A 23,225-nucleotide genomic window follows, 5' to 3' on the forward strand; every position below is an offset into this window, starting at 1 on the left:
ACGTGGATCTACCCCACCGGAGATCGAACTCGGGAGAATATCTGTCGAGACACTTATGTTAGGAAGATTAAACCTAATACGAGGGTCATTCGGAAAGTAAAGAACGTTTTGCGCTAGCGCGTGCGCGTGTTCCCCCACCCCCGCTGCCGCTGGGTTATTGACCTGGGCATGCTTTAACCTCAGTCTGGCACCAGCTGCGATCCGCTACGGTACGTTATTGCTTCGCTGTGTGACTGTAAAATGTGCGATACAATTACTGATCCCGCCAAGTGTGAGGTTCGTGGTATGATAAGATTTTTGAATACAAGAAAAGTGCGTCCGATAGAAATTTATAGACAAATCACTGAGGTGTGTGGAAATGTAATGAATGAAGCATCAGTTCGTAAGTGGTGCATTATGTTTAATGACGGACGGACGAATGTGCACGATGAGGAACGCTCGGGCCGGCCATCTGTTGTGACTGACGAACTCAAAGGAAGAATTGAGCGGAAAATTCAAGAGGATTCACTATTGATGGGCTGCACGAATTCTTTCCTGAAATTTCAAGAACTGTGTTGTACGAAATTGTCAGTGGTGAACTTGGTTACAAAGAAATTAGTGCAAGGTGGGTGCCTCGACTGTTATCGGAGGAACACAAAACCAAGCGAATGGGAGCCGCATTGACTTTTCTCAGCCGTTACCATAAGGATGGCGATGAACTTTTAAATCGTATTGTTACTGGAGATGAGACGTGGATTTCGCACAGCACTCCAGAAACAAAGCGCCAATCCATGGAATGGCACCATTCAAATTCTCCGAAAAAGCCGAAAAAAGCCAAACAAATTTTGAGCACTAGAAAGGTTGTGGCTACGGTCTTTTAGGATCGTAAGGGTGTTTTGCTCGTTGACTAAATGCAGAGAGGTGAGACCATAAATGCAGCTGCCTACTGTCAGACTTTACGTCGACTTCGCCGCGCATTCAAAACAAAAGGCGCGGATTGTTGACCAGCGGCGTCATCCTCCTCCACGACAATGCCCGTCCTCACTCCGCGGCATTGACGAGGGACTTGCTTCAGCAGTTTAAGTGGGAAGTTTGGGAGCATCCACCCTATAGTCCAGACTTAGCCCCCAGTGACTTCCACCTATTCCCAAAGTTGAAAGACTTTTTGGGTAGAAGCCACTACGGCAGTGATGATGAACTTAAGAAAGCTGTTAGTGATTGGTTCAACATTTTGGCGGCAACTGTGTATGCCGAAGGCATAGAAAAACTTGTACCACGGTATGACAAGTGTTTAAATTTACACGGCGACTATGTCGGAAAGTAACTTAAGTATCACATAGTATGTAACACAAAGGACCCCGCACTTTTCTTATGGAAAGTGGCTTCTAGCCAATGTTGTTGAAACTTCGCTGGTTGATAGTTCTTAACATGTGGATCAAAAGTCTCAATAGGCACAAAGACCGAAATCCACTCCTTCCCCCAAAAAACCGCCTCCAAGTAGCTGGGGGGGGGGGAAGAACTGATTTCAGCATGTAAAACAATTTGTTGTTTTAATCAACTCAACAAGGACCCCAAACAACCACATGTTAGACTATCAAACTACCCCACTTGACACCGCCCTTTGCCCCCACATATCCCCCCCGCGAATTACCTTACGGATGTTCCATATTACTGTAGTTTATAGTTGCGCGTATGTGTTGAAATACCTACAGTTTTGGTCTCACCGACGATATAATGGGTTTCAGGTATCGCTTATTACGAATCTGAGGTGAGAGTTCTAGAATTCAAGATGGAGGATCAATATGGCGGATCAAAAACACGAAACTCCTGAATGTAGCCACAAATAGCTGTTTACTAGGGTATTTTGGGTCGTTGGTTACGAATCTGGGGTCAAAATTCTTGAGTTCAAGATTGCACATCCAATATGGTGGATAAAAACGTCGAAGCCACAAATCGTAGTAGACTAAGAGTGCTTTTAGGTCGCTGTTTAAGTACGCAACATTCCTTGATACTTCAGCCACCATGTAGAATTATTCTGCACCCTTGCCCTTTACCAAAACCCACCACAGATATCTTAATGCTGAACGGTGTTAAAATAATTCATCAATTATCTGTTCATGAGTCATCGGGATATCTAATATTCTGTAAATGTCGTGCATGGCCTAAATACCACAAGACACTTGCAACGTGCGCACATGTACCTAATGTACGACCACCGCTTTGACATGTACAGTAGTAACCTTGAATAACATTTTGATCATAATCCTGGTCATTGTGTTAGTAGACAGAGGATACCGCGATACAATTCCTTACTGGAATATTTAGGAATTGATCATAGAATGCCCGCACTCCTACTACCACGTGAAAGACAACTATCAACAGAAGATGCGAATACTTCTCGACTAGTTACTAAAAGTCGATGGATAGTCGAGGCAAGAAACGGGCATCAAAGATCTGTTTTTAAGTTTCTAGCACAAACGTTAAATCTGCAACATGCAAAGAAACTGAATAGTTTCTATCGCATAGCTGGAGCTATTTTGAACAGATACCATCCCGTTATTTTCATGCAAGATGCAACCATTGAATTAGCTAGAGAAATGAGAAATAGGTCAATCATGCCGAACGTTGTTAAAGCAAGAGTGGAGGTAGATAATCTTATTAGAAGGAACGGTCAATGGGTACCGCTGAATGATCAAGGCCTAATTGATTTCTCTGTACTTAACTTAAACTACTTACGAGATTTGACTGTAGGCACATATTAAGTAGATCTCTCATCCTCTTACGTCCAAGATAAACTAATACGAGATAAGGATGAGCAATTCCAGCTTGACGAAAACGTAACTGAACCGGGATTCCTGCGCATACGTCTCTACTCAAGGTTCCGCAATGAAACTAAGCATCAAGTTTTCATAGCATATGTAGCCAATGATGAAGATGACCAGGATTATGATCAAAATGTTATTTAAGGCTACTACTGTACATGTCAAAGCGGTGCTCGTACATTAGGTACATGCGCGCACGTTGCAAGTGTCTTGTGGTATTTAGGCCATGCACGACATTTACAGAATATTAGATATCCCGATGACTCATTGCTAAGTACCACATTAGATGCTGCAAACCGAAATGATGAAAATAATGAACAGATAATTGATGAATTATTTTAACACCGTTCAGCATTAAGATATCTGTGGTGGGTTTTGGTAAAGGGCAAGGGTGCAGAATAATTCTACATGGTGGCTGAAGTATCAAGGAATGTTGCGTACTTAAACAGCGATCTAAAAACACTCTAGTCTACTACGGTTTGTGGCTTCGACGTTTTTATCCACCATATTGGATCTGCAATCTTGAATTCAAGAATTTTGACCCCAGATTCGTAACCAACGACCCAAAATACCCTAGTAAACAGCTATTTGTGGCTACATTCAGGAGTTTCGTGTTTTTGATCCGCCATATTGATCCTCCATCTTGAATTCTAGAACTCTCACCTCAGATTCGTAATAAGCGATACCTGAAACCCATTATATCGTCGGTGAGACCAAAACTGTAGGTATTTCAACACATACGCGCAACTATAAACTACAGTAATATGGAACATCCGTAAGGTAATTCGCGGGGGGGATATGTGGGGGCAAAGGGCGGTGTCAAGTGGGGTAGTTTGATAGTCTAACATGTGGTTGTTTGGGGTCCTTGTTGAGTTGATTAAAACAACAAATTGTTTTACATGCTGAAATCAGTTCTTCCCCCCCCCCCAGCTACTTGGAGGCGGTTTTTTGGGGGGAAGGAGTGGATTTCGGTCTTTGTACCCATTGAGACTTTTGATCCACATGTTAAGAACTATCAACCAGCGAAGTTTCAACAACGTTAGCCGAAAGCCACTTTCCATAAGAAAAGTGCGGGGTCCTTTCGCCTTTGTATATCAGTTATTAAAGTGTTCATACAAAAACGTTCTTTACTTTCCGAATGACCCTCGTATATAAGTTCCTTCTAGGTAAATTCATCAAGGACATAATAGTCTGGAAAAGACTGTAGTAGGCCTATATTTAATTTTATTGGGTGCGGATCCTAGGGCGGGGTTCAATGGGGAGTGGTTTAAAATTTGTCAAAAATAAAATATTTCAGGAAGGAGAAATTAAGTTCAAGTATATCTTGAGACCTTCCTATAACTATATTTCCCTGTGCACACCGGGCATTTCAGCTAGTATTTCATAAATGAATGTCAATGCTCACATGTGTTTAGTTTAAATATTACCATTCGATATTGGTGCTGACTTTCTGTTTTCTGGTTCAATGCCGTGTACAGGCCTGCCGAATAAAGTTTCGTTCCATTTTGTTATGTCTCATGATCAGGGCCGGCGGAAGGGGAAAATATTACCCGGGCAAAGAATCCATATGGCGCCCCCCTACAACCCATTGGTATTACTGAGTTTAAATTTGCTATGCTACCTTACAGATAGCTACTTTTAAAGGATAACTTCTTGAACTCTATAACTATAACTATAAGAATCAATTATCAAACTGAGTAATATCTTAACTTTTGTCACTTAAATACACAGAGTAAGTTTTGGTTAACGATATGCGAAAGAATTATTTACACATGAGCATGCAAAATATTCTACGTCACTGATTAGAAATTTACAGAACGATTCAAGAAACAACGATTTATATAAAATTAAGATTGATGATGCGATACAGCATTTATTTACACATATATACGTAAACAACCTTGTTAACTGCGAAAGAGAACACATATATGAACAAAAGAACATACAAATATATTTTGCAACAGCATCGTACAAAGATTTCGTAATACAAATAATACAACCAGTAATATAATTTTATATCTTTATACAGTTTTAATGCAAATTGTCCTTTGACTTATTTACAATGCTAAGTTAAGTTAACTTTTCGTGCCTTTTTCTCTGCAAAGTCTTTAATTAAAGTATCAGTGTCAAGCTCACGCAGAACATCACATTCAATAGACATCATAGAAAGGCCTACAAGATGCTCTTGCGTCATTGTTGATCGTAGGTAGTTCTTTATAAGTTTCAACTTGGAGGAACTTCTTTCTGCTGAAGCTACACTTACAGGAATAGTTAGTAAGATTCTTAGAGCAATAGTTGCATTTGGAAATAACCCAATAAGGGAGTTCTTGCAAATATATGTAAGTACTTGCAACGGTTTGCTCCCACTTTCAGAACCGAGAAATGAAGGTAAAAGTAAGAGCTCTTGATATAACTGAAATACGTCAATATCACAGTGATCTTTGTCTGTTAAAGATAGTTGTAAGTCCTTGCAACACTTTAGTAAATACTCTTTGTCCGTTATTGGATGGATGTCATATAAAAACCCAAATATTTCGCTGTGCTGCTTCAGTTGTTGAAATCTTTCATTCAGGGAACAGATAATTGTGTCTAATGTGCAGAAATAGAAGTTACATTTAAACGCACTGTATGGATCATTAATCGGTTCGTCTTCAGATTCATACAAAAATTGTCGTTTGACTTTTCTAGGTCGGAGTTTTGGTTCATTCTCAAATTGTGGTTGAATGTCGAGATCATCAGCAATTACTTTGGCATCAACCAAAATATTCTGGAAACCTTCATCACTTCGCATGTTCTCAAGGCGACACTTGGTTTTCTTAAGCAGATCAACTGCTTGCTGAATGTCCACTGATTCTTGTTGGAAAACATGGCTAACCACATTAACACAAGAAAGAACTTCTTACCAAAACACCACAACACAAACGAACTTAAAATTCAGGAGCTTCCTAGCCAGGGAACAAGCCTTATTTTTGCCCATAACGTCTATCTTTGAGTCCTTTGATGCTTCGAAAAGAGCATCGTAAATTTCTCCTAACTGGTAGCGAAACGATTTGACAGCATCAATACAACTCTCCCATCTAGTATCACTAAGAGGTTTCAAAGTGAAATTGGATATATGTTTTTGCAGAAGAGACCAACGATATGTGGAACTAGAAAAATAATTGTATACTTCTTGCAATAAAGCAAAAAAAAATTTACAGCCTCACTACAGCACATTGCAGAATCATTCACAACCAAATTCAATGAATGGGAGCTACAAGGGACAAAAAATGCTCGACTATTTAGATCTAATATTCTTTTTTGAACGCCTGAGTGCTTTCCTTTCATATTGGCACCGTTATCATACCCTTGGCCACGCATGTTTGAGAGAGGAATTTTCAGTTTTTCTAATTCTTCCAAAATAGTGGTTGTTAGTCCTTCTCCTGAAGAATCATTTATGCACAAAAATCCCAAAAAATGTTCTTCAATGGATGGTTCCTTACCCAGTTCTACCTTCACGAAACGAACAATTAGTGTCATTTGCTCTGTATGACTTACGTCTGGTGTACAATCTAATATTACGGAATAATATGTCGCTTTCATTAGATCAGTCAAAATTTTATCCTTTATTTTTGACCCAAGGAGTTCAATTATTTTATTGTGAATGTCCTTGCTCAAATAATGTATATGTGTCTCTTTACATGTTATTCGTCGCAAATGCTCAGCTATAGTAACATGAAACTGTGCAATACACTCAACTAGTTTGAGAAAATTGCCGTTCTTTCTTGAGTAAATAGTGTCATTTTGACCACGAAATGCCAAGTTCTGGGAAGCAAGAAACTGAATTATACACAACAATCGTTTGAAAACCTTTTTCCAACGCTCAGTTTCATTGCGAATAATTGCTTGGTTTTCAGCGTCAACTGTTTTACCTGACTGTAATCGGTTTGCAAGTTCAAACCACGATTGGAAAGCCTTCATGTGAGTCAAAGATCTATCATGGTCTGATAACAGTCCGGACATATGCTTCGAATCCGAAAAACCTTCACGAGAAGAGAGTGACATTGTAGTACCACCGAAAAGACAGCAACAGAAACAAAATATTGTGTCCTTAGTCACTGAATAAATAAGCCAACTACGAGCAACTTCTTCTTCATTGTGCAGACGTCTTTTGTAGTTACTTGTAGTAAGTCGCCGACCCTCGCTGTTTACTGGGAACTCTCGTTTCGTTTGGAGACTTGAACTGGACCTCGTCTAACAAGTATCTGACGCATTCTGTTCGTAATATGTTCTGGCCAATTTCCTGGATCATCAAGATCGATTGATTGTGATTCCAACACCCGCAAAAAAAAAAAAAAAAAAAAAAGTCAGTAGAAAATAATGTTAAATTTATTTTAAACATTGTCTTCTAACAAACAATAAGTGACTAAAACTTGAATGGAATTTTTAAAATTGTGTTTATAATTTTTAAAGATAGTAGGCTTGCATCAAAGATGGGTGGGGTGGGGGTGGGGATATTCAAGCAGCTAGATCATCCGGGGATAAAGTCAAAACTTAGAATGGTGCATGACCAATAAGCCTCCGATAGATGTGAGACATAAATAAATAAACCCAGGAGCACGTAGACATGAGTCCAACGCTTTAACCTCTACACTATGGAGGCCCTCTTCTTAATTAATAGATGAATGCTTGAAATACAGCTAAAGTTGGTTAATGCACATCTAACGAGTAAAAGTCTTATCACTTTGGTACATGTATCAAGCATCAGTGTTGTATAGAATGTAATTATTGCTACTTATATCAATGGGGAAAGAACTTTCTTTGAGCCTGAAGTTCGCCGCCTATCTGAGAGGCCGCCACCCTACCCACCCCAACCTGCTAAGACGCTACGTGTGTAAACACCTCATCTCTATTAAAGGTAATAAAACGAAAATACGTTACGTAATGTAGACCTACTTACCTGTACTGTGTAGTTATCTTCTGGAATATTTGTCCATTTCTTGCTGGTTTCCTCATTCTCTGGTTCTACGTTTTCATTTCCATTATTGTCTGTTTCAGGAGTACGAAAGAATTTCTTTAATGCTGCTGCCTGTTTCTCATTTTCAGCCGCTAATTGTGCTCTTCTTTTTCTGTATACATTTCCAGAAGGCTTCCGCCATGTTGATAAAGAACACATTAACGCAACGATTCTTCTACTAAGAGTCGAAATTCAGGAGACAAAAGAAGAACACGCACACCATGAAGCCTGCACTACATGAGTACATGACTTTTGATTTATAATTTTCTTTCACGAGTCATTTGACAGTACAAACAGGACTAATTTCTTTTTGGTTGCCGATAACTCAATATTGTTTGTGTGTATTGTTAGAGCGGCCGACATAGCTTTGTCGCAAGGAGTGCAATTGTCGACACCGCGGCGGTTGTAAGTGTCAGAGCGTGTTATTGTTGCTCAAAACTCCCAACTCTCAACAATAGTCTTTAGCTTTGTCAGCGGAGAATTTTTTATAGACAAATAAGGTGAAGGGATGAAGGGATTTCCTTTATAGGAGATTCAAGAAGAAACCGGGGTTGTTATGAAGAGTGAGGCCTATGGCATGAGGTAGTAACCAATGTTGCTACACAATTTATGAAAAAGTTAATTTTTAGTTCACCGTTTACAATGATATAAATTTAACAAGGATTTTGTCGCCCCCCAAACTCCCCTAAAATTTGGCGCCCCGGGCGGTCGCCCGGCTCGCCCGGCCCTTCCGCCGGTACTGCTCATGATGGAGACATATTTCTGAGCCTACATTTACTTACCTAATAATGACCTAACCACAATTTGTAAATAGAAAATGCACTAGAGAGAGTTTGCGAAAAGATCTTTTCTATTACTCAACACATCCCGTTTAAATATGTCATATACCTAGGCAGTGGCGTACCGAAGAGGGGGGTTTGTAACCCCTCCCATTGAGACCTTCATATACTACAGGTCAGTTCACCCAAGGTGGTTTACAGAGCTGATAACGAGCACAGCGTAGGAGAAGGAACCAGAAGTCAGTAGCCCGTAAATCCAGTAGTGAGTCACGTACACTGCTGTGGAAGTTGTTGTGGTGAGCAGCTAGTATTTCTGTTAAAGTGACACCTTATTGCGAAGGTCACATATGTGCACTTCCCGATGCAAAATGCAATGAGTCAGTGATTGTGAACATGTGTGCGGCAAGCAGCAACAACATCATCAAGCGTGCAGTAGGAAGGGTAATAGCGCTGTAAAAGCACCGGCCCTAAATGTCAAGATCAAGTCGTGAGAGTGAAGAAGAAAGGAGTCCAGCCAGGAAACCACGCGTTGTGAGAAACATCAGGGCAGCAGTTGTGAAGAAGAACCCACCCACCCAAAGCAAACGTGCCATCTCATGCAGGAAGTCTCAGAGCACAATGTGTTGATTCACAAAGGACAATTTGCAAATAAAAAAAAACACATAAGGCGATGGGCCATAAGTTATCACCAAGGTACATTCAAGAGAGATTCAAGAAAGTTGTATGAACAGTACCTCTCAGATGACAAATGGTAGTGGGTTGTCACTCTGGATGAAGCCTGGATCTACCTTGATAACACCAATAAGCCCAGGGCCATTTTTTATTCACCACATGATGCGAAGAGCCGCGGCGAGTCCGTCCGTGAATGTCGCGAGAAGTTTTCGAATTGCTTCATGATGGTGGCAGGTTTCTGCGCCAGTGGGAAGTTGCCAATGCATCGTGTGAATTTCGAGGGCAAGGTAAATGCAGACTACTTTCAAACGAACATCATGGAACCCTTATACAGAACGCACATCCCACAGTTGTATGGCAGGGACACCCGGAAGGTGTGGATCCACATGGTCAAAGCATCCAGTCATAATGTGCGCAGTTCTGTCGCGTATTATTGGTGTATGGCCACGGAGACTGATGTGTCTGTTATACCCTTCTCGTTCAAACTTGTGGAGTCACCAGATGCGTAGCCAATGGATTTCTGCGCCTTTGGCCTTCTGAAACAAGGACTCACACAAAGGCGTCCCATACCATAGAGGGCTTTGGAAAGCTTGTCAAGCGGTGTGGTCTACAATTTCCCTCACACACCTTCTACGCGCAATGCTTCAGTGGCAATTGCGTTGCAGGGCGATAGTCCAGGCTCGTGGCCGCCACATCGAGCACAACCGTTGGTGGAGGAAGGAATTGTCTGAGCAGGTGAGCGCACAAACTTTGGACATCTTAGGTGAATTGAATTCTGTATGGAAATGGAAAACATTTCAGTTTTATTTAAATCTTGGAAAAGAAACATTCTCTGTGTGCAAGAGGTTAATCTATACATATGACGATACATCACTCCAAATGTTTAGAAAATATTAACTGGCAGAGTATATAGTTATCCTGGGGGCAAGAAAAAAAAAGGATTTTTACTGAAATTAAAAATCGTAGTATAGTGGTACGTACCCTACGCATGAATTTAGTTCGGAGGAGGGGTCCAAATTCAATGCGAAGATAAATTATTTTCAGATTTGTCAATTTTCGAAGTTTATGTTTATAATTCCGTACCTATACGTCCGAGCGCAAGTGTACTACGTCAGTCAAACATCGGTCCTTACTGAACAAACTTGGGCACAGATCGTTGCAATTGCGTAATTAGAAGGCGCACCATAAATTCGTATTTAAGTTCTAAACATCGTGTGCGTGGGTTTTATCGGGGCTCTCCCGTTTCCTTCCACTTTTTTCATTCCACATTTCATTCATTTCTCATCATCAGCGTCTACTTTAGCCTAACCGGCATAACCGTAGGACGTGAAACTCAAAGATTTCATTTCATTTCATTTTCGTATTAAGGTTCTAATTCTTGATTTTTTTCACTTTTATATTTACCATAATCTATTAATTTTTAATTACTAGCTTCGTTTATTCAATATCGACATGATACTTTCAGGATATATTAGTGGTGGGCTAAGGTTTATTTTATGATAGTTGCATCTGTCTCTTAGCAGTATTTCCAGCCATAGAACTATTTATTTCCAGACTTTTTTGGTAAAAAATTCCCTTTTTTCCCTTCTAAAATTTGCCTCTTATTTCCTTCTCTTATATTGGCTACATTGGAACGAACATACCAGATTCTGGAAGCCTCATCCTTGACTTACACAACGCACTATAAAAAGTTTCACTTGGATAATTGGGGACACTACAATTCCGGTCTTACAGTATACCATATTACATAATTTTAATGATAATAGTGACTTTCTAGGAAAAATGATATATTTTTTAAAATTACATGCTTAATTTGAGAGATATCATCATGATACTAGCTGAATATATTATTGGTGGGCCAAAGATTACTTTAAAATTGTTTGCTTCTGACTGGTAGCAATGTTGCCAGCTACAGAAAATGTTAATTGTAATTGTTTGTGAAAAATTTGGGAAATTTATCCTTTCCCCCCTATTATTTCAGTGTCCTTGGCTATATTCAAACCAACGTACAACTGTCTGGAATCATTCTTGGCCTACAAAACGCACCATAGAGGAGCACGATTGGATAATTAGGGAAGCCGGTGAGCCACCATGTATGCTGATTTTTGCTTCTGACGCGTAAGAAGTGCCAAAATTTAATGTGTATTATGAGAGGGTTTTTTCTTTCTCTCTTTGTATGGCAGCCAGCGACTTCAGGTTTTTACTGTACCTTGTCAACATACCAGAAAATTCTTTTTAGGTGACTTGAACCCATATGGCTTCGGTGTTGCCAGCTAGAAAAAATCATGAAATTCGGCTAGGGAATTTTTTAAAAAAAAATCACTCTTACATTTTTTCAATAATCCCTCCCGTTAGCAACACTGCAATCTAACTTACACCAAAAAATAGCCATGTCCCTCTTCTAAAATACAAGACGTAAACGATATCAATCGGGCTAACAGTGTTTGGGCAATAAATCATTAACTGAAAGTCTACCAAAAACCCCAAAATCGATTTTGTCCCGAAAGGGTTAATGAGATATGCGCGCCAAAGATTTCGGGCTCTAATTTAACGTGAGCGCCCCCCCCCCTTCCAAGTTTCTGGGCTGGTCCAGAGAATGAATGGCCTACATAGTACTGTCTACGGGCTGGATGAGCTACCAAATTTCAGCTTTCGTTCTCCCATAGTTAATGTGATATAGGCGCCGAAAATTTGGGGGCTAACTTCACCAGAACCTCCCAACTTTCTGGGCTAGTCGCGATAAAGATCGATGGGCTAACAAATTTCATCTTTTGGGCCAATATAGTTAATAAGGTGTGAAAACCAAAGTTTTGGGGCGTTAACTTAACGTGAGCCCTTAACTTTTTGGACAAGTTGAGATAATGGGTGTACCAGGTACTAAACTTCATGGGCCTTCCAACCCATTATTATTTAGCATTGGGGCACTCAAGGAACACAGATACAGGGTCTCCAAATGTGAAAATGAAAATGCAATCTTTAAGTTTTATGTCCGACTGTCACCCTGGGTAGACTAAAGGAGACGCAGATGATGAGAATAAATGGAATGGTGAAATGAAAGAGTTGTGGGAAAGGGAAACTCCGAGAAAACCCTCACACACGGTGTTTGTTCACCACAAACCCCACTTTGCGCAAGTTGGTATAGAACCAGGGCCCCGCATCATGTGTGAACCCTCTGCCACTAAGCCACTGCGGCCCAGAAGTCCTCGAGACGAGACACATAGGCGTATACCTAACGTGTAATTTGTTCGTAGCGGGAATTTCTGTTATGGTATAGTTAATTACATACAATGAAAAACCGAAAATGTGATGTGGACAATCGCGACCGAAAATGTAATGTGGACAATCTCGAACAAGCAATAAACAATCTGCGTGATTTGTTTTAGATTTCGGAAAATAGGTTCTGCCAGATTTACGCTTATCGACTGTAATCGTTTATTTATTTGTTTATTTATTTGGGAGGGAGGCAAAATATAATATATTTAAGTCATTACACATGCAAAGAGATGTTTTATGGTAATTGTGTTTTGCTGAAATATAACTTCGGTATCTTTTATACGTGTTTAGGAGCTGAGATTATTATCTAATAATTATAAGGAAGATACAAGTTTTTTTTTTTTTTTTTTTTTTTAGGAAGATGCAAGTTTTTCACCTTCGTACAACAATTCATGTTTAATAGGCGTATAGAAGGGGCTCATGCCCAAAACATTGGGACTCCATTTCTGGGACCCCATGGTGGGGGCCCGGTTCCTGACCACCACTGGGCTGAGGGGAATCGGATCTTTCCAACGTCACCATCTGTATGAACAACTTCATGCTTAAACGAGAAATAGAGTGGACTCGAGCCCAACATTTCGGAACCACATTTTCTGGAGCTTCGAGGCCAGGGCCCAATTTCTGACATTACCGCTTTCGTTAATCGACCCCGACCTTTCAAACGCTAGCACTATAGTACAACACCATGTTAAATATTCAAATAAAAGAGACCTGAACCCAAACTTTTGGGATCTCATTTCTGGAGTCTCAGGTCCCGGAGCTTTCCAACACCACAATATGTATCCAATAACTCCATGCTTAAAAGAAAAATGGAATGAAGCCAAGATCAAAATTTCGGGACACCATTTTTGGACCTTTGAGACAAGGGCCCAATTTCTGACGTTAACACTGTGCTCAGACGACCCGAACATTTTCAACTTCACCACCCACATACAATTCCATGTTTAATAGGCGTATAGAAAGAACCCGCGCCCAAAACTTTGGGACCCCATTTTTCTGGAGCCCCATGGCTGGGGCCCGTTTCTGATATCACCACTGTGCTCGGGAGACCCGGACTTTTCCAATGCCACCATCTGCATCCACTAACTCCATATCTAACACGGCTTCCCCATTGTAGGAGGATTTTGATGAATTTTCTGCAGGTTCTTTACAACTATTTACAACGTTTCAAACTATTCATAAGAAATGAAATTTCAATACATTAGAAACTATGTTCTTTTAAAATGTTCAAAATGGGTGACAGCATTGATTTCCAGTAATAATTGCAAACTTTCGTAATTTTATTCTCTATTTGAATAGTAGTTTAATTTCGAATCTTTTACGGTTAAAAATATTTTTGTGAAATGTAACGGAATACATTGAAATGCTCCTACCCCCACGGGTACGTGTTCCAATTATAAATCGCTTTGAGGTTCAGCGTACAAATGAGAAACTTCCAAAGCGAAGTACAATATTGTAACGTTGTTGACATACATATGAATAACTGGTGATTAGGTCGTTAAGCTGTACATAAAATCATATAAATTTTCATTCATATTACGCAGACAAGTACACACAGAACAGCATATGAATCTTTATCTGACTTTTGTTTCTCTAACTTTCTGACAGCCTTTACGGAATAATATGTTTACAATCGAAATATTCATTAAACATTATTATTATTCTTATCCTTCAATATTCATCATACATCATATTCTTCATTACTTTAAATTCTTCATGTTACATAACTATTTTACATTATATTCCGTCGAAGCTGTTCAAAGTTAGTATTACACTTCTGACATAGTCATCATTACAAATCATAATTGATTCTCAATCCATACGCCTGTAACTTGTCCATCCTACCTGCAGTGTGGATCCTACGCAGTTTCGACTGTACGCAGTTTCGATCGTACGCAGTTTCGATCCTACGCAGTTTCGATCCTACGCAGTTTCGACGCTACGCAGTTTCGACCGTACGCAGTTTCGATCCTACGCAGTTTCGACGCTACGCAGTTTCGACCGTACGCAGTTTCGATCCTACACAGTTTAGGTCGTGTGGAGTCCATGAATATAACCCTAATTTATAGCTGCACAGGTTAAAGAAATTAAAGAGAGAAAAAAAATATATTTTTTGAGCGCATAATTAAAACTTAAATTATTTCAGGGCAACTGCGTACGATCGAAACTGCGTACGGTCGAAACTGCGTAGCGTCGAAACTGCGTACGATCGAAACTGCGTAGGATCGAAACAGGTTTTGAGCTGAATTTTTCGATCGTACGCAGTTTCGACGCTACGCAGTGTCGATCCTACGCCGCATTCCCCCGGGTCAGGTGAATTGGTTGCAGTCACTGTCCGAATCAAAGTAAAAATTTGCTCCCTATATACGCTAACAATTGTAATGTGATATACCGGAAATTTATTTAATTGATATATTCTTTATTTGATATCGTGAAAATTTTTCGTCCCATGATTATTCCGGCAAGGCTAAAGGAGACGATGATGAGAAATGACCGAAAGGGTGAAATGACAGTGGGAGGAAAAAGGAAAACCCCGAGAAAATCCACGCAGACAGTGTTTGTTCACCACAAAGTTCATATAGCGTTAGCTGGGATCGAACCTAGGACCCTATGCACCAGAGGTGAACGCTATATCACTGAGCCACCGCAACCCTTGATATCGTAGAGCAGCCTTTCCCAACCTTTTCCACACTGCGGCCTACTTTAGAGTCTACAATGCATGTGAAGGACTCCTTGCAATAATATACGGTTAGTATTAAAATTTTTCCCATGTTAGTGCATATATGGGTGTGTTTGTTTTTCTTTGCAGTGGTATAATCATGTTAGAGTTGTATGATGCCAATCGCGTAATCAGGTGGTCCTTGGTTTCAAATCTCAGGCCGGATATCTTGACTAAGATGTTGCAAATAAATCCAGTACGTAAGCAACACAAAACCACAATAGCCTACCCGTCTAGTATAGAAAAACGCATTTTTTCCTGGGAGAGTATAAAATGTATTAGCTTCAACAAATTAACCTGACACTAAGTATGACTCACCGAGATACACAGCTTCATTAATGTGATGGGTGGTGTTATCTTTCAGCCACTAACTTGGAAATGTCAGGATCAAAAAAAGAAATTTTAAGTGACGATCCGCCTCAACATCAAGTCTAATCCGGGGGACGCGGTGGCTCAGTGGTAGAGCGTTCATCTCCGGCGCTTGGGGTCCCTGGTTCGAACCGAGCTCGCACCGTGTGAATGGTGTATTTCTCATCACTGTGTATGCGTGTGCCTTTCTGAGATTGGCTTGCGGACTCCGGGTTGGGAAAGGCTGTCTTAGAGCTTATATGTATATGTACGAAGATTTACACTATAAGCACTGGTGTCACTTCTCCCCTTAGAATTTTTGCAGTATTGTCTTGTTTTTAAAAGAAAGGCATTGTCTAAAATTGTAACAAATTACTAATAAATTTTAACGAATAACTCACACCACGGGTGCATATGACTTTTTTTATCTTGTGCAAAGTAAGAATTAAATGAAAACTTAGCTGCTAGTAGTCGAATTTCGGTTAAAACTACGCTAGAAATCGTGTAGCCAAATAGTAACCGAGCAGTACTCAGTGAAAGTACAGTTCACCTCTGGTGCTTGGGGTCCCGGGTTAAATCCTGCTCCCGCCAAGTGAACTTTGTGGTGGACAAACACGTGTGCGTGGGTTTTCTCGGGGTTCTCCCGTTTCCTTCCACTTTCTTCATTCCACCATTTCATTCATTTCTCAATCACCGTCTCCTTTAGCCTAACCGGCATAAGCGTGGGACGTAAAACTTAAATATTTCATTTTTTTCAATGAAAGTACACTTTGCCTTTTCCTGGATTACTATAATACGGAAGGTATAACGTAGTTTGCATCCCGCAAAAAGATGTAGTGACGTTTATGCGGAGTTGCCAGCTCGGTTACTCATGGCTCGCTGAGTGCGGTGAATTGTGTCTGGTGATTGGCTATCCTTTTACCACACCCTCAGTGACGAGCATGTCCAAGTGCGGGAAGTCAATGACGTTATACCTTCTGGACTTTAGTTACCAAGAAAAAGAGCAAAAGGTATTAACCAACTTACCTGGTTACATTAAGCAAGAGGAATAACAATTGTACGGTTTTGCGGTAACCATAACCGTCTCTTCTTTGTAATTGCTCATTGCACTTAATTATTGCAGGGCACTTGAGCTGTTGTAGACAATTAGCTATTTTAACCCCTCTTCCTTGTTTGCAGGACTCGGTTATTCAGGATAATTAGCACGTCTCAATTGATCTTTCTTTTCGAGTATCGAAATTCTTATATAATATTAACTTAGCTGCAGTATGGGATATTTCGAAGTAAATTATCTCTTCACAGTATGAAACATTCTCAGATATGCTGGTTGTCATTGTCATGTATGCAATGCACTAACCGAGTAAAGTGTCTACTAATTACGGCTCTCGATTAATTTAATCGTTTCGGTTGCTGTAATCATAATTATATTCATCTTTAATAACTAGTTGCTATATAGATGTATATGTAGTATATAAGCGAATTTTAAAGGGAAATTTAGATATAGTAACTCCCACAGGATTTATTACAGGCGGGAGGGGGCAAAAGGACCGACATACGAGGAAAGTCACGAATACAGATACCTAGAACCATCTAATATTTAATGTAAAAAACAATTATTTACATTCACTGCTAACTACACTAACTGTTGTGTGTGAATAAGAAAATTTAAAATTTTGTTATGTATTTTGAAAATCCATGGGGAAAGCAACTGTTCCCTGCAGCGGGCGGCTATGGTTATAGAATACAGTTTTTATTGATCTTTCATAAGTTCGAATCCTCATTTAGTAGAGCGAGGAATCTAGAATAAGATAGTGCTATTATAAAGAAAAGAGTATTTTTTTTATATTTTAGAGATTTTTTTTTTGTATTCGTAACAGCCCAAAAAAACTGTACCATTCTCTCAGCCCCCCTGAAATGTACCATCACCATGTCAGATATTGTTGAATTTTTTTTATAGCAACTAGGCATGTTTTTAAATGACCCGTATATTTTGTTTTGTCGGAAAAAAAATTACACGAAGTAATGGGCCATCAAAGATGGGGAGTACAATTTATGAATTTTAGAAAACTTGGAAAGTGGTCAACTTCACAGTCCCATTCAGCTATGGAGACAGATAGTTATAATTCTTATTGTGGTATGTACATAGGGATATAAATAAACTATATTTTATTATAGTATGGTTCGCGCATGCGTATAGTTTTGTACATATGTTAACAAATGAACGTCAGTTTAACTGAAAAGTCGAAGTTTGCGATTTTTTCGAGCAATTCCGGTTCGAATTTTAAAATTCTGTTTCCACTCGCTTTCCGAAAAAAAAATTGTATCGCTTTTTTGTGCAACCGTTTTGTCGCAAAAAAAATCGAGAAATTGTCAAATTTTTAAAAATCGCCATTTCTTCGAAAACACCATAATTTAAAATTCTGAAATTTTGTCAAATGGTTCAACTTTACATGGATAATAAACACACCAAATAGCATTCTCCACCAATGTTTCATGAATTAACTACAGCCTTTTGAAGTTACCGAAGTTTCATTAACTTTAATATCACAGTTGGCAACACTGAAAACAATGAAAGTGCAACAATTTGATGATGTTTGTGGTTCTCATTCATTAAATAATCGTGCTCGTGGGTTTTCTCGGGGTTCTCCCGTTTCCTCCCACTTTCTTCATTCCACCATTTCACTCATCTCTCATCATCACCGTCTCCTTTAGCCTAACCGGCATAATCGTGGGACGTAAAACTAAAGATTTCATTTCATTCATTAAATAAAGTATAAAAATTTTTCCAGGCTGCTTTTTTTTTTTTTTTTTTTTGATCAAAATGGATCTCTGAAATGGTAAAATGAACCTCCCCTACTCCTTCGTTTTCTTAAACCGATGTAATCAGAGATAAAAATTACGATTACGAAACACAAATTTTAAACTAACTTATTTAAAATGGTTTTCGAAATCAAAGTTTCACTGATTTTATCACACTGAAGTAATTATTTGCTTGCTTAGTGTCTTCTTCGCTAATAGCATCTAACCGTGCAGATGCTCCAATAGGTGTTGGTGCACTCACAACGCTTAGCACGTTGTCGATAGTCACAAAACACTTATTTTCACTTCTCTTATGCCTTTTTGGAAACCTGTACCCTGTTGAAGGTCTATGTGGAAACATAAAGACCACTTCAACTTCATGTAATTCACGATTTTTTGATAATATTTCTCCTATCCATCACTGGTTATCATGTATGCATGTATGCAGTCATTTTTGCAGATTTCGTAAATTTACACTTTGAATTGCAGAAGCTCGATTTTGGGGAAAGCACGAAGTTAGTCCATGGTGACCCGTTACTGCCATAAAAACCAAGATGACTTCGTCGAATACCAGTTACCGGTCGCACACTTTCCCATTGTTTTTTCTTCATTTTTTCTCTTTCTTAAAATTGTCCAATTCGGTTCTTGACAACATTACGAGAATAATGCCCGGAGTTTGTACTTGCACTATACTCACGAATTCTTTTGCAGTTTTAATATTGTGCAGTTTTAATACTGTGCCATAAAAACCAAAGATGACTTCGTCGAATACCAGTTACCGGTCGCACACTTTCCCATTGTTTTTTTTTTTCTTCTTTTTTTCTCTTTCTTAAAATTGTCCAATTCGGTTCTTGACAACATTACGAGAATAATGCCCGGAGTTTGTACTTGCACTATACTCACGAATTCTTCTGCAGTTTTAATATTGTGAATCTGTTCTTGCCTAAGGTTATGCCGTGTTGCAACATTCTTTATACCTTTCCCCCCACACCCCAATACCGTCGCAGAGACCCTTGCCATGGCCGGTTTCACTGAAAAGCCACTGCTTTATCGGACCTGTCCGCGTCTCGAACATCTGAAAGCAATTTTTAAAGTGGGATGCAGCATCATTAGAAATCACTGAAACGGTTTGATAAATTTTACGCATATATTCGAACCTTTTTCTAAAACCTGTATTTTCGCTTTTCTTCAAGTATTTTTTAGAATCTTATCCATGAGTATGAGTACGAGTGGAATCGTGTGTTTTGTCGTCGCCTATTACAGCAAAACTGTCAGTTGTTTCATAATAATATACCACTGCCGTAACGATGGAGATTTGATCGTTTTTCAGTGATCGCTCTGAATTTCACTTAGCAGAATAACAGTCCAGTTTTCAACGAAGTCCACATGCAGTAAAATAGAATTTGTATCTTGAAATTTTACACGACGCTTTTTAGTAGCAATTAATTCTCTTTGGACTTTCTCGATGTATTCATGATTTAAAATTCTTAGTTTTAACCAGCAACAGAGTGTCACAGTTTTTTTTAACAAGATCATTATTTTTCCATATGGCATATGTAATATTTTCATTTTCATCAGGATCAATAATTAAAGACTCCACACTTACTCCTTCCGCTCCATGACAATCACCACATTATTGAAGAAGACAGCTGTCAGTTTATACGAATCATACTACTAATGGAAATAGGTCACTCATGACAGCTTCAATACAGGCTGCTCCTTTGATTTGTTGCAACGCAGTAGCAGCTAACTTAAAATTTGCACAACACACAAACACCTCCCTCGCAGGTTGCGGACTGACCCATTTTGATCGAATACTATAAAATTTCGAGTGAACCTTTCTTATGCTGGAATTGATCGGTTTAAACAGTCCGTAAATTTCTTTGATAGTACGCGTAAGAAAATCTTTCGATTTTTTAACTTTTTGTCCATTTTCGATCACTGTAATGACATCGCACTTATCAGAATTTTGTCTGGAGCATTCCAGTTCATCATTGAGGTAATAGTTCAGGTTGTTTGTAGATCATCAGGATCTATTGGATGGCCGTTTAGAATAAACTTAAAATGTGTGTTTCATAATCGTAATTTCCATATCAGATTAGATCGATTTAAGAAGATGGAGTAGTTGGAGGCTCATTTTATCATTTCAAAAAGTCATTTTGATCAAAGTAATAAAAAGCAGCCAGGAAAACTTTTTATTCTTTATTTAATGAATGTGAACCAAAAGCATCATTAAATTGTTGCACTTTTATTGTTTTCAATGCTGCCAACTGTGATATCAAAGTTAACGAATCTTCGCTAACTTCAAAAGGCTATAGTTAATTCATGAAGCAATGGTCGAGAATCCTATTTGGTGTGTTTGTTATTCATGTAAAGTTGAACCATTGACAAAATTTCAGAATTTTAAATTATGGTGTTTTCGAGAAAATGGCACCCAAAATTGGCAATTTTTAAAAATTTGACGATTTCTCAAATTTTTTGCGACAAAACGGTTGCACACAGAAGCGATGCAATTTCTTTTTCGGAAAGCGGGTAACTAGGTCTCACTAACCGTGAAAACAGAATTTTAAAATTCGAATCGGAAGTGCTCGAAAAAATCGCAAACCTCGACTTTTCAGATAAACTGGATTTCATTTGTTAACTTATATACAGAAAGATACAAATACGCAAACCAAACTATAATAAAATATATTTACTTATATCCTTATGTACATACCACAACAAGAATTATAACTCTATCTGTCTCCATAGCTGAATGGTGGTGCTCCGAAATTGAGCATTTCCATTTTTTCTAAAATTCATAAATTGTACTCCCCATCTTTGATGACCTATTACTTGGCGGGAAAAGTTTTTTCGACAAAACAAAACAAAAAATACGAGTTCCTTAAAAACATGTCTAGTTGCTATAAAAAACGTTTCATCAATATCTGAGATGGTGATGGTACTTGCTCTACCTGAATTGAAATGGAAGGCACTTTTTTGTTATTCGATATGCCCATTAGACCGGATAGTGGAGACTATTGTATTAATAGAAAGTTGAGACATTATAATAATAAATTTTGATAAAAATAGGCACTAACTATACATTTAAATACGAAGAATGGGCCAAATAAAATTTACTTTAGGCAGCCTGTGATACCCCAAAATAAAATAACTCCATTTCTTTATAGTATATCTAACGTAAAGGAACGATATTGGTCGATTTGGCGCTTTATTGATGCATTTCGGACAAAAAAAGCAGGACTTAGTGTACGAGGCAATGCTTCGAGAAAAGATCCGCCCAAGAAAAGAAGAGAATTCCCGGCGGGAGCTCATGTGGTTCGGATTCCACGTTAATCAGTAGGTCTACGTCTCATATAGCCTCGCTGCTGAACGGGACGTTAATCTCAAAATCAACTCAAAAGAAAAAAATATATTCAGGCAGATGAAAGAATTCGCCGTACAGAATTTTGAAACTTTTGAAATTGTAGAATAATGCTGGATTTGCCCCATAATTGATTTTTAGTTTAGCGTCCCTTTCAGGAGCGAGGCCATATGAGAAAAGAGATTCTCATTACTAGCATATAGCGCTAGCCCACTCGGCCACGAGGAGCGACTTGGCCCATAATTCCGTCATGGAATGATAATGTCATGGTAATTGTAACAAGACAAAATAACTTTTTCAATACGTATATTAGATTTCACTGTTTACTTCTGGTTTCAGTGTTGTTTCCTTTCCAAGTATCTCTGTTGCAAATACATAGTAATAAGCAGTAATGCAATGTTATGAGTTGCTATGAAGTTATGAATATCCTTTATGTTAGAGATATTATAAAGGTAACTTCGCAGAAGTTTACTTTGGGGTGTTATAGGATGCCTACAGCAAGTTTTATTTTAGCTCATGATAGATTTATGCTGAAAAAGAAATTCTGCAGGTCATTGTCTCCGATTTTCCTGAAATTAGGATATATCATTCTAAAAACAAAATAATTAGACCCATATGTTTTCTTTCTGCATCACAAACATTTTTCAGAACTAAATTAAGCATTTGTTGCAACTGAGACTTTCAGTGACTGTTTACCATAGGACATATTATAACATAACAAAAACTTAAGAGTTTTGAAGTTGGCATTTTAAAGAAAATTTGGATCAAATTTCACCTTTCTGAACTTCTTGTTTTTAGTTTGTGCAGTTATTTTTTAAGGGTTTTTGTGATATTAGTGCCTATTTTTAAGGCTTTTAGTACGTAATCATCTCTGGTTATGAAATACATTATAACCTATTTAAGTAGATTAACCTATTTAGGTATATGGCTTTGCGTCCAAACGTCCTGCTCCGGTATCACAGGGTGGTATAGGAGCAGAGGGCTGGTATTATTAATGACTAGGCTTTAAGATATATATATATAAGGCATATAAGCAAGCATAGTGAGAAGGACCACATATACTTCTACCTTATTAATTTATAGGTATCGTTAAAAAATGTAAATATTAAGCTACCTTTAATCTGCACTTTTTAAAAAAAGTTTATATCTTTATTACTTTATGGCAGGCATATAAATGGCAGTTGGATTAGGGCGCCAAGGTCCAGCGGGCAAGCTCTGTGTCAGTTGTCTACATCATTTATTTACATTAACAAAAATACAATAAATTAAACCTTTTTAAAGTTTTTACCTTTTAACTCTTTTAAAGCGAGCAAATTTTCTTTATCTTTTAAGTCGAAGCAGGAAATATAAACCACCGAACGATTTCTGTTTATGAACTGTGTCAAACTCGTAACCCAGCTGAAGGTGCCATAACGCTGGTACTTTCCTTCCTTCACTCAGTAATACTCATGCGTCTACAGCTTCCATTCCCATC

The 23,225-nt window shown here is 38.6% G+C and overlaps 1 protein-coding gene across 1 annotated transcript; it reads right to left on the minus strand.

The window, feature by feature from the left end:
* Window positions 1–4,866: 4,866 nt before the first annotated feature.
* On the minus strand, window positions 4,867–7,956 carry LOC145675069 (uncharacterized). Its single transcript, XM_081745437.1, has 3 exons — window positions 7,741–7,956; window positions 6,148–7,034; window positions 4,867–5,671 (listed from the first exon to the last, which is right to left on the minus strand). The coding sequence occupies exons 1-3, from the start codon at window positions 7,954–7,956 to the stop codon at window positions 4,867–4,869; spliced, it is 1,908 nt and encodes a 635-aa protein (XP_081601563.1).
* Between the last annotated feature and the right edge of the window lie 15,269 nt (window positions 7,957–23,225).

This window comes from Thermobia domestica, chromosome 18 (assembly GCF_964235325.1).
Source record: "Thermobia domestica chromosome 18, izTheDome1.hap1.1, whole genome shotgun sequence".
In the NCBI taxonomy this organism is placed as follows: Eukaryota; Metazoa; Arthropoda; class Insecta; order Zygentoma; family Lepismatidae; genus Thermobia; species Thermobia domestica.